General features: G+C 36.6%; 1 protein-coding gene across 1 annotated transcript in view; it reads left to right on the forward strand.

Annotated features, from left to right (window-relative positions):
• Window positions 1-222: 222 nt before the first annotated feature.
• The window catches only part of ZBBX (zinc finger B-box domain containing), a 100,903-nt gene continuing 84,034 nt past the window's right edge, over window positions 223-17,091 (forward strand). The window contains exons 1-4 of the mRNA XM_087439444.1: window positions 223-300; window positions 5,229-5,345; window positions 9,374-9,487; window positions 11,874-11,964. Of these exons, the coding sequence (XP_087295570.1) occupies window positions 5,278-5,345; window positions 9,374-9,487; window positions 11,874-11,964 (273 nt within the window). The 5' untranslated portion in view covers window positions 223-300; window positions 5,229-5,277. The remainder of the gene's footprint in view (window positions 301-5,228; window positions 5,346-9,373; window positions 9,488-11,873; window positions 11,965-17,091) is intronic.

The raw sequence follows: 17,091 nt of genomic DNA on the forward strand, positions 1-17,091 counted from the left end.
AGAAAAAAGTTAAGTACTTAAAACTTAGCTAATTATTATTGGCGGTACACTATGTGTAGACACTCTACTAATTGCTGGGGATTCAAAGACCAATAGTAGGACTGCCTTCAAATATTTGGGATACTAGGGGAAATATCACCTATATAAGCAAAGCAGCAAAAAATAACACAAGGCAGCATATAATAGCAAATGAGTGTAATGCATATGATGTCCTTACAGATGGAGAAGCTCACTTTTGATGGAAGAAGTCTTCATGATAGAGGTGGCCTTCCAACTGGGCATTGAAGAGAGTAAAACTTGGTGAGCAGAGAAGTGGAAAATAAAGCGTAACGCTTACAAAGATTGGGATACAGAAGGGAAGATCTTAAGTACCAAGGAGAGCAGCTGGATACTTTTTTTTCTATTGGTTCAGAGAACTACTTAGAGACAAAAATTTGTGACCTCATATTACATGGGAGCAATTTGACACCCAAACGGTTTTCAATGGTGTTTAAATATATTGCTGTAAAATTTAAAAAATATTTGATGTCAAACAGTTCTTTCTCTAAATTCCCTTTTTATGACAGGTTAAGAGTATGAAAGGGGGAAAAAAATCTGAATGGTATGAATTAATCATTTTAAGTATGCAGAACAATATTTAGATTTCAAGTCTTAAGAGGTGCTAACAGGACTGGGAATAAAACTAAAATTTCTGGCTTTGTCACCAATCTTGAACAGATACCTTAATTTTCCCATTCTTAAGATATTCACAAGGTAATAGTGGATTGTATGAGAATGGGTGGGATAGATAAAACATGAAAAAATAAAAGGACTTAGGTTTCTGAAAGGTATGACATGAGTTTAGTACTTTCATTGCTATTTGTAATCATAAAGTTTTTGGTTGATTCAGAATTAATAATAATTGTATATTGCTTTACTGCTGTGCCTTTCAAACTTTTTTTTAAGCTATCTTTATATTAAGTCTGACCCAGAGGCTCATTATGTAAAGTAGGTGAAATCAGAAGCTATAGGTAAAGCAGAGCCTTGACGCTCCCTCATTCCCTTCTCAAGGTAGGTTCTAAGGCTGCCCCTTCCCTGAACCCCAAGCTCTCTGGAGGCCTTTCAGGATCCCACTGCTTTACAGGCCACAAATCAGAGACATTTGCGTGATAGCCTGCAAATTAGGGGGCATCCTCACCATTTATATGTGGATAAACTGAAGCTCAGAGTCACCTGACACGAAGGTCTTCTAAACTTAAACCCAGTGTCTTTTAATGTTACTTATTTTCAGTTGGAAAGTATTTTGAAAGGATATCTTGCCCCTTAATATCTAAAAGCAAACTTACTCAATTGTTCTCAAGGGAAACTGCACGTAGAAAGTAAAAAATGAGTGACTTGGGTACCATTTAGCTTCCTGAAGCAGTGTTTAATTATCAGATATGTTGGTTGACTGAACGATTGAGTGCAGCTTGGAAGTCAATACCTGATTTACTTTCAGGGCCTGTGCTAGGAGAAAATGGCATATATTTATTTAGTAGGCCAGTCAAGCACAAAATATTACACTTGGGATCATGAATTATCAATCTTTGCTTTTAAGATTTTAAAATATATTTATTTAGAATAATATATTTAGAATAAGGATAATGTCAGCTAGAGAAAATATTAAAAGTACAATTCTTTTTAGAGTTTAAAACTACCATTTTTATTTAAATTCATTTTCATTTAACGTTTCTCCCTTGGGTCTCTGATTTCTAAGTACTATGGTAAATATGTTAATCCATCCAAAAGAGCTTGCTTATTAGACTCTTTTAAAATATGTGCTAAAGTAAGGAAAAATCCTTATTCATTGGCGTTTAAGTTTTCAGGTCTAAGATGGTCTGGGTCATTAGAAGAATCAACTGACCTTAGATGAGTTTTCAGTTACAAAAAGAGGCCCATCCTGAAAACAGTGGTTTCCCAAACCTCCCATTCTGCCAATGGTGTGATGGTAAATTCTGTAGGAGACTAGGCAACTCTTGACGAATGCTCTGAGTTCTAGATTTATGATCATCCTGATTTCCTTGTTTCCATTGTGGGGTAACAGGCCTTGATGCTTGGGTTGCATTCCCAGAATAAGAAGTTGTGTAGAAGGATCATCAAACCATCATGGAGAATTTTGGGCCATTTTGTGTTTATATGTGTAGGGAGGAACAAGATTGGGGAGAGAAAAATGATGCAGTCTAATGAATCAGTAACCACACAAAATTTTCCCAATACGTACTAAACTTTTGGTATTTAATTATAAGAAAAAAAATTGAGTGACCAAAGGACAGGTGGAACTATGAGGTTTGCATAATGAGGAGTTATCTGTATTTCCCTGGTTCCATTAGGCAGCTAAAATTTTGTACTTTGCTATTCTTCCTGCTGACATTGTTATATCCTTGCTGTCCCAAGAGAGGTGACTAATTCTCTGTTGGTTTTATGAAAGGAAACAGGCAGAATAGCATGACTCACAATTATAATCTTCCTTTTTTCTTCATACAAGAAAATTGGCTGGTGTGTGTGACTTTATAAAACATTTAATTGAGAAGAAGCCTTACTAATTGCATTCAGTAGAGTGAAATGCCCCGAATAAGACCATTTATTGGTTAAATCACATTATCAGCAGAGCTATAAATCTGAATCATCTCATCCTAATGAAATTTACAGACTTTTCTTTCATTCATTTCAGTTTTTGTGCATCAGTTCAGCTTTATGTAAATGTACATACACATATAAAGTTGTATATTTCAATGCATAAATGAAATTAGGGCAATTAAGTTATTTTAATCAGACACATTAACTTAGGGGATTCTTTTGTTTTATTATTTTTAATGGTAATGGTAATGATAAGACCATGGAACTTTTCGTGAAAAACTTATTGACAGTAGACTAGGGTCCAGCAATTGGATTTCCTGATTATGATCAAAAATGGGTATAGACTGTATGCTATATGAGCAGGATTATCCCTGAAGGTTTTCTAAAGGAGGCTTTTGTAGCCTCTGTTTGATAAAAATGAGACAAAGATTTTACCTACAAAGAAGGGATAGAAGATTCATCCTCTGTCCCCAAAAGCAAACCAAATCTTAGTTTTCCATTCCTGTGGTATCTTTAGTTCTCTTTGACACTGATTTTAGCTTTGACAGATAGGACTTGGTGGTTGAGAAATAATGTCCCTCCTAAGTCCTTCCTTCTGTCAGAATGTCCCAAGGTGTTGTCATTGTTTGTGTGGGTCTCCCTTTGATTGTGAGTTCCTTGAGAAACGGTCTTCTTTACCATTGTGACTTCAGTACCCATCATAGGGGTCACAAAGAAGCAGCTAAATAAATGTTTGATTGAAGGCAAAAATATACTTAGTCCTATGATGCAACCACTAAATACTTATAATATAAAATTATTTTGTATAATTCCATTATAGAATTATCCTCAGAAAATAAATTCCTTCAGAATTTCGTCCAAGGTAGTAAAAATCTACCATTTCAGGCTAGATTTGATTTTTGGAGGTAAAGTAGTTTGAAACTAGATTTCAGTGAATAAAGTAGTTGCTCCTGCTGGACAATATCATTTTTAGTTTTAAATGAGGCACAAGAAAGTAGATTCGTATGTTTGTTGGATGTATGATGGACTCTGAAGACAATTTCAAAAGAGGCATTCCAAAAATGTTCAGATCGGTGGTTGCATCATTGAAATTATGAGGAAGTCTCCCAAAGGAATAATACTGAAGAAGTACTCATTCGATTGTGTAGACTTTGATGTCACAATAGCCTTCCGCTTGCTTACTCCTATTCTGATGCCTTCTCTCCTTAAGTCTTTGAGCAAAGCTTCTAAACTTATTTTCTGTTCTTTCTAAAACTTTCAGTGACTCTCATTAGCTGCAAAATAAATTCTTTAACTTGGCCTTTAAAGCCATGCATTATTGGGCCTCAGCCTACATTTCCAAACTTATGCCTACTTTTCCCCCTCAGTGAAACCTGCACGTCAACCAAATGGAACCATTCATGAGTCTCCATTCAAGAGCTGTTCTTTCTCACAGTGTGGAATGTTCATCCAATCCATATCTTCATGTATAAGCCCCCCTTCCCCTTAAAGCCCCACTTTAAATGCTAGCCAGCTTGAATTCTCTCCTTTCTCTCACTTCTTATATTATTATGTCTGTACGTTTTATGGCCTTTATAATTTCTGCCTTGTTTTATGGCCTTTATATATAGGTCTTCTATGCCCTATTTGACTCTATGCCATTTTAACCCAGAAAACAAATCTCCTTGGGCCTTGACTCCTTCATGCCTCTCAGCGCAGTACTTTGCCTATAGTAGAGCCTTAATAAATAGTTATAGGGATTATGAGCACATGGGAACTCATATATAAACCTACAGTATCACATGATTTGGGCATTTAAGACTATGGACCCTATGATAGTGCCTCTTATATTCTTTAAGAGCATTTGGAATTTGGAAATTTTTATTAATATGAATATCTAATAATTGTGCATGTGATTCAGTAATTCAGTATTATGGAGTAAATTATTATAGAACCATGAATAATTGGGATACTCAGGAAATAGGATGTTCTGAATAATTTAATTTTCTGGTTAACTTGGAGTTAGGCAGAAAATCTTCTTTGTTTCATTTCTTGTTGAAAAATTCTTTCTAAATATGCTAATTTTCCATCTTAGGCAAAGAGCATCATTAAAATTTTCTTTGATAAATGAGGATATTAGAATGCCTTTGGGTAATTATTACATACCTTAATTTTCATTTTACATTACCATATATGTTAAAAAAAAGTTTTTGAGTTTGGATTATATCTCTAAGGTTCTTTTCTTTTCACTATATTTAGCCTTGGATGTTATTTTTGGATGGGAACAAATACCTGATATATATTTTTACAACCTTAACCATAGAAAGAACCAGAATGTGTGCTCTATTTGTCTTAATGAATGCATTCTTCACTTTCAGTTGAATATTTCCTCAGTCTTTTGCTATACAATTATTGGTAAAATTTTAGTTCCATCAGATATTTTATATTTATAACTTTATTTATATATAAGTACTTACGTAATTTATAATATATTTAGCATACATAATAATTTTTTGTTGTTTAGCCTTTGATTCAACCTGTTCCCTCATAATGATTTCTGTTTGTAAAATTTTCCTGAATGATAAGTAGTTTTGAATTTGTAACTTAATTGCTTTACTTCTGGCATAATTCCTTTGTCTTTATTACTTTTTCAGAAAATTCCAAAAATCGCAATAATATTTAGACAATATTAAGACAGCAATCATGAACACCAAAGATTTTGTAGTTCTTCCGTGGGGAAAACCTGGAAATTCCGTAAAGCTAAAATATAAGTAAGTGCATATATATTTATTACTTAAATAGAAATAATTGCTTAAGTTTCTGTATATTGTAATTTAAAGTACTTTTTTACATGAGGCTGTTTAGAGGTGAACTCAAATTTTGTGAATTCTTATCTCCATTTTCTTCACATTGCTGTATTTTTATCTATAAGAGAATAGGTTTGCAATATTATAAATCTATAATAGTTTAAAAAATGAGGACTAAAAATATTTATGCCACAAGAATTGAAGTGAAAAGTTATAAAGGAAGGCTGGACTCATTAGCTTTTGAAGCAATAGAACAGAAAGTTACAACACATTATAACACATTCAAAATTAAAAAAGAATCACCCTCTTTTAAACTGGAATTTAGGGAGTGTTTTAGGTAAGAGACACTAGGGAATAGAAAGCACTAACTACCTTAGCACTTTGCATAATTAATGGATTTTATGTTGAATTTACCTTTCTCAGGAAGGGTACCTTCTGTGATAGATTGCCTGGCAGATGCATTCAGCCAGAGCCAAGCAATTCTGGGTATCCTGGGAATTTCATGACATGGCAGGGGTACCGGAAGGTTCAATATACTGTTTCCCTTTGAGATCATCTAGAGTCACTAGAAATTCCCAAGGCTTTCTTCTCAAATATCACTAAGGGCCAGCCAGTGTGGGTTGGGGACAGACCGTTGATTTTTAATTTTAGTTTCTGAGTTCCCTGATCCAGATCAATTGTCCTGTGATTATTCACTGTCTTCAAAGCTTTCTTCATTTTCCCTTCACTTTTGAGATACTGTGTGTAAAAGCATTGTGTAAACTGGAAACTGTTGTAAAAATATATGGCATTATCATTATTAGGTTTACCATTTTTAGTGGGGAGGGGAGCTATCCAATTGCTAGTATTACCAATTTTCCTTATTTTATGCAACAAGAGAAGAGGACATGCATTATTTGATTTTGGTGATGTGTTTCAAGTCTGTGTGCATATACCTATAAACATTTATCCAACAAACATTTATTAAGTGCATATGTTCTAGGCACTGTGCTAGGGAATGGTGGATACAAAAGTAGGAAGTCATGATCTTTGCCCTCAGGTAGCTTGTAGAGGATGTGAATAAGTAAAATTACATTTACAATATGGTGTGACACATGGCGTGATGTGAAAGCTCGGGGGCTATGAGAACACAGTTCAGACTGCTGGGACAGGGGTAAGGAGCTCTCAGGCCTTGCCTGAAAGATGCAGTTAGTCAGCTACTTACTGGGTGGAGTTTGTGCGAAGGCACAGAGACCACATTGTTTTGGGACTTGCAGACGTATCCAATTGGCTAAGATTTATAGAGCAAAGTTAGAGAGAAGGGCAGGGTTGTATAGATAATAAATTAACTTGTATGCCACACTAGGGAGTTTGGAATTTATCTTGGAGATGAGGGGGAGTCACTATTCCCTGGCCTGTATGTCTCCCTGATCCACCCACGATCCACAACCCATAAAAACTAGGATGGGAACACCCACTCTATGGTAATTACCCTGGGCTTCCCTTTCTTGCGCTTTCCTTGTTCCAAGCCTATTTTCATTTGAGGTTGTCTTAACATCGTCTGACATTTTGTTGTTCTCCAACTCCTCTCTACCTGTTTCTCAGCCCCCAGCCCATTTCAATGGGTTGTTTCTGGCCCTTGGATTTGTGGGGTTAACATGGCCTCTGCGATATCAGCTTAAGTTTTCCTCAGTGGCCTTGCCGGCCCTTCTGGCACTCTATCCAAGGCTGTCTCCAGGAGGAATTCTTTGTCTTGTTCCAGACCCAAAGCATCCCACTTGACCACTTGGTCAGTAGGCCAATCCTTTTGTTCCGTCTCACCTCTTTCCTCTACCACAGTGAGGACTTCAGAAAGGTTAAAAGTTTTTTAAGCAAATTAGTGACACAGTCTCATTTGCACTTTGAACTCTTCCTCTGGAAGCCATGTGGGAAATGTTGTAGGCCATTGAGACTTTGGGCAGAGAGACTAGCTTGGGAGCTAATCCTGAACTGTGTCTCCAGCCCATTCCAGAGTGACCCAGTGCAGGATATGGCATCATTGTCCTCCTGATTGCTCAAGTAAGAAACCTGGGATTGTCTTAGATTTCCTCCATGTCTTCTCCCTGGTCAGTCATCTGCTTCTGGTCAGTCTCCAAGTCCAGTTAATTCTATTTTCTTATATTTCTCAAATTCTCCCGTTTTTCTCGCCATTGTCTCTACCCAATCAGACTAGAATAATCTGTCTGTCGTATTAGGATTACTGAAATAGTCTCCTAACTGGCTGTCTTGCTTCTACCCTTGCACCCTCTAATTAATTTTCCATTATACAACCATAGTGATCTTTCTGAAATGCAAGTCTGATCAATTCTCTTAAAACCCTTTAATCATTCTCATTGCCCTTAGAGTACAAATCCCAGTTCCTCAGGATGGCCTTCATGGCTCTTCATGATCTGGCCATTGGCCATCTCAGCAGTTCCGTTTCCTGCCACATTTCTCATCCTGCACTTAATACCTGTTCACGCAGAAGGAACTTCTAGTTCCTTGGTCCACATATCACTCTTGTCTCCTTGTGTCCACACTTTTTCTTTTTCCTGGAACACTGCTCTCACCACCTCTCTTTGACTGGCTAACTCCTTTCATCCCTTAGGGCTCAGCTCAGACTTCACTTTATCCAGGAACTGTTCCTACAGTCCCAGGGGTGGGGCCTGTGCCCTTTCTGTGTGCTCAGGCTCCTCTCTGTACTTGCCAATGAGAGCACCATCATACTGTATTTCAATTACTTTTCAATTACTTTCATGCTCGTCTGTGTTCCTCTCTACTGGAAGCTCCACCGGGTCTCATATCCTATCTCCTACTACAGTGATTGTTTGTAGTAGGGGCTGAATTAGTCCTTGTGGAGCAGATATAATGAAAATAATTCCTCTGCCTCAATATCTTTGCCAGCTCCTCTGAACCTTCTGGATAGACTTTGCCTCCTATCACTTTCTGTTTATCTCCCTGGATTGTGTCTGCTTAGGGAGGTATCTTTGGCCCACTTGCTCTTTGGTGAGGGCTCACCACCTCTATAAATGAGTTCCCTTTTCTAATGTTTATTATTCTTATTTTGGTTCCTTGCCATAGCATGCATGGGTGCCCATGCTACTTGATTATTGTAAAACGCGAAAGTAATAATGAAGGAAGAGATTTAAACTCATGACAGATAGTAAAAGCTAGAGAACTAGGTTGGCTTAGACCTTTCTCTTAGAAAGAGTCAGTGACTAATGCTGACAAGAGACCGGAATTGTAAAATGAAGAAACTGACTTGTGTCAAAAGCTTGATGAGCTTCAGTATTATTGTCAAAATCTCTTGCACAAGAATCTATAAGGCTCTGATCTGTCCTCACAAAGTTCTCTTCTTGCTTTCCTCCAGAGGAAACAATAGGTGGAGCATGGCTCGGGTCCCATTTAATCCTTTTGCTGGCTCCTATACCAAACACTTAGTAGGTGCTTTCTTCCTAACAGGCCCCAAACAGGCTCTGAATTTTCTTTTTATTATACATACATGATATAAAGGTAGAACTTCATTGAAGCTTTTTCAGATGATCAGTTCAGCAGAATGTGTATTCTGCCTATACAGAAAAAAATCGTTATTTTAAATACTATGCTTCAAACTAGTTGATTCCTTTAGAGGAAGGACAGTACGAAAATTAGAAAATAATTTTTCTGTTGTTTTCTATTTGTGTGTCATGGGTATTTGTGCATATATAAAGACATAGCTCATGTAGAAAGTGAATTATGATTTGGAACCTCTAGTAATGTAAGAGGAAATACAAGTGTCTGACATTTGAAGAGACACCTTACTTAAAGGAGAATGTTAGTGGAAGGTAAATGCTAACTTTAGAAACCATATTTCAAAGAAGTACAAAGGAAGTAGTTAAAATACTTCATCACTTATTTATTATTCATAATTTTAATTAAGGGCAAAAGATGATATAAAACTATTTCGCCTTGTTTTTTTACCCCAAATGAAAGTTCTGTATTTAAATCTTATTCAGAAATGCTCGAGAACTGAAGATGGAGAAAGTACAGTTAGAGTTGGAGAACCAAGAGATGGAAAAGAAACTACGGGAATTCCAATCAACAAGGAACAAAGAAAAAGAAGAAAGAGAGTGGGTGACATTTTTAGAGAATTTTAGAGAAACAAACTGAATTATGTAAAGAGCTATTTTAGATATTCTTTTCATTTCAGTAAAGATCTTTCCTGAATGAATAATTTCTGGCTTTTCCTGATGAACAGGCAATATTAAATTTTCCCTACTTTTTCTGCTTGTATCCCTTATCTACGGCATGTTGCTTTTAAAAATTCCCATTACTTTTGTTTCCTCTGAACGTTATTTGGTCTTACACTTTCTTATTTCTCTTCTTCCATTACTCTTCTGAACCATGTATAGTCTGGAATGTTTAGGACAGCAATGCAGAATTTGCCCTTTGTTTTCATAAAATTGCCATCAACAGGAGATTGCCAGTTTATGGTGAGGGTCATTTTTATTTATGAGAAGATTTTGGGGGGCAGAAGTTTACATGTACATGTATAAGAATCATTCAAACCCTCAAGTATGTTTGAAATATTTTTAGCAAATGCACTTTAGCTGAAAGTTTATTAATGAGAACTCTCTAATATTATGCTTGCATATCTGTACTAATGTTAGTGAGAATTTATTATAAAAATAAATAAATATGATAAAAGTCAAATAGAACTGATAATTATCTAATGGAAATTATCTCCTTAGCTGTAAATTGACTCCCAGCCCATTTTATAGCACCACTTTTAACAATTAAAATTTTTTTCCCCAAAAATGTCTTATCTTTGTACAGGCTTCTGTGTATATATATATATATATATATATGCCTATGAATGTGCGTGTACCTAATGTATCTTTCACGTTTTTACAAATGAGGTCATCTATAAAAATAAGTGAGTTGATTCACTCTCTACTTTTCTACTTACTATATCTTAGTGCTCTTGCCCCATTAGCTCACATTGATCTCATTCTTTTCATGGCTACATAGTATTTCTTTGTGTGGAATAATAGCATTTTTTTCAGACGTTTATTAAGTTTTCAGTATTTTGTGATTATATATGATGCATGAATTTGCTTCTACACATATTTTTGCTCACATATGCAAAAATATCTATGGGATAAATTCTTACCTGTGTAATTTTAGGTCCAAGTATATGTGCTGTTTACATTTTGGTAGATATTGGAGAAATTGTCTTCCAAATAGGCTTCAAAGGTGTATAACTTTCTCCTAAAGGGAATGGGATTGCATGTTTCATGTGCTTTTACTGGTACTAAATATTACCAGACTCTTTGTGTGTTAAATTTGCTTTTATTTAGTGCTCAAAGTGATGACCATCAAATATCTATGAAGTATCTTCTGAACCATTAAAGAAAATTCAAATGTTCATTATAGTTTCAGCAGAATTTATTTTAGAGTCTAACTCTTTGAAAACTATGCATGACACGTACACACACCCTCTCTAATAACCAGAGTGGTGGTTTAATCAAGGCATCTCAATGTTATGCATCATCCCAGGTCACAATGTTTATTGTGTATGTTGCTGCTCTTCTCTTAATGATCCAATGGCCAGTTCTTTTTTTTTTTTTTTTTAACCTTCATTGCTTTGGACTTAGTTGTACTTTTCAGTGGATCATGAATACATCTGGGAATCAGAGTTTTTGAAATCAGTCCCCAAGAGTGAGTTTTCCTTAACCGAGGAATTTATAGATGTTTTTTAAAAATGTTCTAAAGCTTGACTGAGTTTTCAGAATAGTTAAATGCTTCTCTAAGGTCACATAGATAGTAAATGTCATAGCCAGAACAAGAACCTGCCACTCACTGGTCAGGAAGATAGAAGTCCAGTGCTCTAATCTTGGCTTTATTATTTATTATCTGTGTGACCTTGGGCGAGTTTTTGTCTCGTTACTCTTTAAATTGGAATTGGAGTCACTGCCCTGTTGACTTCAAAAAATTTTGTGAGGTTCAAATAAAAATGCTTTGAAAACTGTAAAATTAAACAGTCTGCCTTCTTTGAAATCTCTGTTACCTGTCAATGTGGGAACTAATTTGAAGTCTTAATGAGGAATTTATCACTTAATAGATCTGCTGAATATTTTTGTGTATTGTTTTGTTTCCTTTTCCTCTTTACCTTTGTGGACCCTAAAACTGCATGACAATCTGTAAAATTTCCTATAAATCAGCAAAGCTATCTTTAGTCATTGTAAATGTCTAAAAAATGGAATTCTTGCTCTGTGTTTGAACATTTCACTTTTATTAATTTCTTCTCAAAAGTTCCAAAAATGGTAAAGCTATATTTTAGAATTACTGAGGATATTGTGGTATTATTGATATTTCATTTTCATTTTGTGGTGGTCTGTTACATGTTAACAACTGAATTTCCATTTCCTGAAACAGGGAAAACATATTTGTTTTCATTAAAAGGAGAAACATATTTAGTAATTACATTTTGTCTTCTGTTTATATATATTAAAGGTCAAGTGGATGTCACTGGAAATCTGGGCAAGTGGGCAAATTGGGTAATCAATCACACACGATGTCACAAATTAAAGGAAATGTTTTTAAGGTAAGAAAATACCATTTGATTCTCAGGCAATTTGCTAAGTAAGAAGATATAAATTATTTTTTCAGATTTTGCATTCCCTTTCATACTTAAGAAACTACTATTCTTTTTTTAACAATTTTGCGTATTATCAGATCTTGATTAATTTTTTATGGGTTAATGTGCAGCTTTCATTATTCAGGTATGGTTTTGTTTCTCATCTGCAAGTTGATTTTTAAAAACTCACCTAGAGTTGAATTTTCTACACTGAATTTTTCCATTCGATTCAGTTCTGGTTTTAAGTATGTGAAACAGAATTATGTAGATCTATATTAAGGTTAAAGCTGTTAATTGATATAACAAATGACAGACTTTTTTCTGTCGTTTTATTATATCACATTTGTTTAATGTGTTTCTATTATGCTTGAATAATAATTACTGTTCACATACTGTTGATTCCATGCGTGAAGATACCCAAGGAAAAAATGCTTTCAGATTTCTCAGCTATAGAATTTTTTTATCTTTACTGTGTATTGTAAAATATAACAATACATTATATTTAAGATTAAAACCAGATGAGTGTCTTTATGTAAAGAAAATGGTTTTGCTTCTGGATTCTTTAGTACGAGATCCGTGACTTTGTAAGTTTTAACTTATATAGCTTTTTATTTTTTATATACCTATCATTAAATTTTCATTGGGCCAGTTGGCATCTACAAACATCTTACTTGGCACTTCTAACCTTTTTGGCTCCAAAAAAGCATTTTATTCTTTAGTGTCATTCTCTTACTGAGATATGTTTCTTTAATTTTTGAATTAAAAGTTTTATAATCCACTCTCCATTTTTCATGCTAAGATAGTATTCCATATTTCAGATGTTATTGTAAATATGATATGTTAACAATGCTGACTCTTTGTGATTATTGACTTATTTATTCAATAGCATTTATTAACTGCCTTCTTTGTCATATAGTGAGTTATCTCTGTTCAAGGAGATTCTCATCTAATGTGAAAGATGCACATATCAAAATATTTATAGGAAAAGTCAGTATGGGGGCCGGCCCCGTGGCTTAGCGGTTGGGTGCACGTGCTCTGCTGCTGGCGGCCCGGGTTCGGATCCCGGGCGTGCACCGACGCACCGCTTCTCTGGCCATGCTGGGGCTGCGTCCTGCATGCAGCAACTAGAAGGATGTGCAACTATGACATACAACTATCTACTGGGGCTTTGGGGGAAAAAATAAATAAATAAAAATTATAAAAAAAAAAAAAAGTCAGTATGGAATTTTTGCCATAACCATTTAGTGTATGAACCATTTGTACTTGGGAAATAATAGTTTAGTTCTACAAATATTTGACAGTCTACTAGATGTAATTTTAAGGAAAAAGTGGAATGAATCATAATGCCTGTCCCCACAAACCTCATAATTGAGTAGGAGGGTGAAGGCATGGGTTTGGGGTGCTGGAGCAGGTGGGTGTAGAAAGTAAGATTGGGCAGGAGGGTAGAAGGCCTTGAACACCAGACGTGGAGTCTGCACTTTTTCATTGGGTAAAGGGAATCCCTGACAGCTTTTGAGCAGGAGAGTAGTGGGATTAAGGTAATGATTTATGATGGCTGGTCTTCTTCAAATTCCCAGAGCATTTGGAGTTTATAAGTAAAGTTTAGAGCACATGATATCCAAACTCTTTTGATCATGCACCACGTCAATTAAGAATATGTTTTAGGGGCCGGCCCCGTGGCTTAGCGGTTAAGTGCGCGAGCTCTGCTACTGGCGGCCGGGGTTCGGATCCCGGGCACGCACTGGCGCACAGCTTCTCCAGCCGTGCTGAGGCCGTGTCCCACATACAGCAACTAGAAGGATGTGCAACTGTGACATACAACTATCTACTGGGGCTTTGGGGGAGAAAAAAAAAAGCAGGAGGATTGGCAAGAGATGTTAGCTCAGAGCCAGTCTTCCTCAGCAAAAAAAGATGAGGATTATCATGGATGTTAACTCAGGGCTGATCTTCCTCACAAAAAAAAAAAAAAAGAATATATTTTAGGCTATCATGAACTTTTTATTTTAGACAGAATTTATTTATATACATATGAGTTTACTAATATATCATGTGCATTGTAAAACAAAATATGGGAATTAATCAAGGATGATATAAATATAAATAGATGTTCTTTTCTATTCTTGAGTCTTTTCCTGAGTTCCCTCAGGCATGCATACTTGTACTTTGGAGGCCACTGGTCTGGAGGCAAAGAGGCTATCTAGAACACTACTGAAACAATCTAGAGGTCAGATGAGAAGAATCTGAATGAGAATGTAGCAGAGGAAATATAAAGGAAATATGGAACCAAAAAACAGTGAGAAAGGAAAGTCAAATATGTAACTGATATTCAGGCTGGATTGCCTAGGGGACAGAGTAAAGAAGGGAGTTGGAAAAAAAGTTCTAGTGTTTAAAGCTAGCTAGCTTCCTTGCTTCCTATCTTCCTCCCTCCTTCCCTCTCTCTATCTCTTCCTCTTTCCTTTCCCAGCTTTATTTAGGTATAACTGATAAATAAAATTGTAAGATATTTAAAGAGTACATAATGATTTGATATACATATACATTGTGAAAGGATTCCCCCCATTGAGTTAATCAACACATCCACCACCTCACATATTTACTTTTTTTATTTACTTTTTTTTTGTGGGAAATTTAAGTTATAGTCTTTTAGCAAATTTCAAAGATATAGAGTTTTGTTTGAATTCTCATGTGTTAGTTGAACCTGAGAGAGTAAATGTGCTCCCTAAGAATTTATAAAAAGGAGAAGAAAGGTGTCAAGCATAAAGCTCAGGAAGGGCAGATGTGAAGAATAAGGTTCAAGGAATATGGAGGCAAAGAGAACTTTAATATTAGCACTGTCTGTTTGATACCAGTCAACAGTTTAGCTGCTTTTCCTGTTTTATCTCCTTAAGTGCTTATATCACTCTTAAGAGGCAGTTGTTATTTTTCCATTTCCACAGATGAAGTAATTTAACATCAAAGTAGTTTAATAACTTGCTCAAGGTCAAGCATCAGGGCCAAGATTTGGAATGCAGGCGTTCAAGCTGGTTCTAAGGTAATTTGCCAGCTCTCCAGTAAAGGGGGCCTGAGAAGAGAAAAGATGGTAGGAGTATAATCAAAGTAATGTAATTTCATAGAAGACGAAAGTAAAGGAGGGTGTTTTTAGAAGAGACAGAGAAGTCAAGTTTGCCTGATACATCATGTAATGAAAAAGTTTGAGTGCACTTTTAGACCAGTGTTTCTCAACAAGGGGCAATTTTGCCTCCCAGGAGACGATTGGTAATGTCTGGAGACGTTTTTAGTTACTACCACTGAGAGGGGTTTTTTTTGCCATTGGTATGTAGTGGCTATAGGCCTGAGATGTTGCTATACATCTTACAATGCATTGGACAGCCCCCACAACAATGAATTATTTGGCCTAAAATGTCAACGGTACCAAGGTCGAGAAACCCTGTGTTAGGGCCTGGCCCTGTGGCTGAATGGTTAACGTTCAGCCTGTTCCTCTTCAGTGGCCCAGGTTCACGGGTTCAGATCCCTGGTGCAGGCCTACTCCACTCACCAGCCATACTGTGATGGTGTCCCACGTCCAAAGTGGAGGAAGATGGGCACAGGTGTTAGCTCAGGGCTAATCTTCCTCAAGTGAAAAAAAAAAGGAGGAGGATTGGCAACAGATGTTAGCTCAGGGCAAATCTTCCTCAGCAAAAACCCCCAAACCCTGTGTTACACTGTACAGATAAAATCTCGGCTCACTTCATTAGCTCCGTGATTTTAGGCAAGTCACTTACCCTTGCCGAGCTTTTGTTACCATGTTTGTAAACATGCATAATAATACTTGCTAACCACTTCAGAGTTTTGAGCAATGTGTGAGATAATATGTGTGAAACCAGTTGTAACATTAACTGAAAAGCACGTTAAAATGTCTATTTATGGAGAATGAGAAGTTATATAAACACTGAATTTGATTTGATGATTGGATCGTTATTAGATATAAAAATATATTTCAAGTGATTGGAAAAGAAAGGCTGGTGGCAATGAGTAAAGACTAATGTTGCAGTGAACGTGAGAACAGAGGGTGACCTCTCAAGGGTTTAACAGGATCAAGGAAAGACTTTATTATGTTGTTTTTTAGAATCAGGGAGAAGATGTGAGCCAGATTGTGGCTGAGTGATGGACTCGCTAGTGGAGGAAAGATTGAAAATGCAAATGAGAGAGGTGCCAGTTGCTGGGGGTATAGTCTTTGAAGAGGTGGCTCATTAAGGAGGCCTTGACCAAAGGAAGGAGGGCTCATTTTCTCTGCGACAAGAAAGATGGCAGAGAAAACAGGTAGCAGTAAAGGTAAATTTTTAGAGGTTGCATTTGACAGGGGATGAGGCAGGAAGCTGTGGAGAATTCTTAAGGGGAGACCTCAACATTCTTGGTAAATTTGAAAGCAAGATCAGCTGTTCAGATTAAGGAATGGAAATGGGGTGAATTTGAGTTTTTTGGAATGGAGAAGGTTTGGAGTAGCCACTGTAAGAATCGTGATTGAGGTTTAGCAGCAAATGAATAAATGGATGTCTGAAGAGCCCTAAGAGCCCACTGAGGTTATTCAGCATGGATTTGTAGGGCACCCAGTCAGTATTATTTCATCACAATGGTAGGTAGATAGGGGAGGTCTAAGAGGAAGGAGGTAAGTGATTGTGGTTAGCACCGAGAAACTCTGAATTTGGGATTTTGAAGGTGTGGCCATTCAGATTGCTGCTTAGGCTGAAGGTTTGGTCATAATGGTCAGGTGGCTGAAGAGGCACCTAGGTGTTCATAGTAATCAGCATGTTGGAGGGTTTTCAGCATCAGGATGTCGGGTGAACATGGTCGTTGACATCTCCACGATCATCACCCAGAAATGTTATGAGAGAAATACTGAGCAGATTGCTGAAGTTCGGGTGGAAGAGGATCCTGGGTATTGATAAAGGCAATAAGTGGATGGTGAGGACTTTCAGTAGAAGCAACTTTGCTGAATGATGAGAGCAGGACAATATTCTGGAAGCAGCACTGAGGAGCAAACGGAGAAAAAATCCCTTCTTTCCTGGTGAGTTAAGAAGCGTAGAAATAGAGCTAGTTTCCCTGGAGAGTTCTGTG

Source organism: Ceratotherium simum, chromosome 15, assembly GCF_057802395.1.
Source record: "Ceratotherium simum simum isolate JZ-2026a chromosome 15, ASM5780239v1, whole genome shotgun sequence".
Lineage (NCBI taxonomy): Eukaryota > Metazoa > Chordata > Mammalia > Perissodactyla > Rhinocerotidae > Ceratotherium > Ceratotherium simum.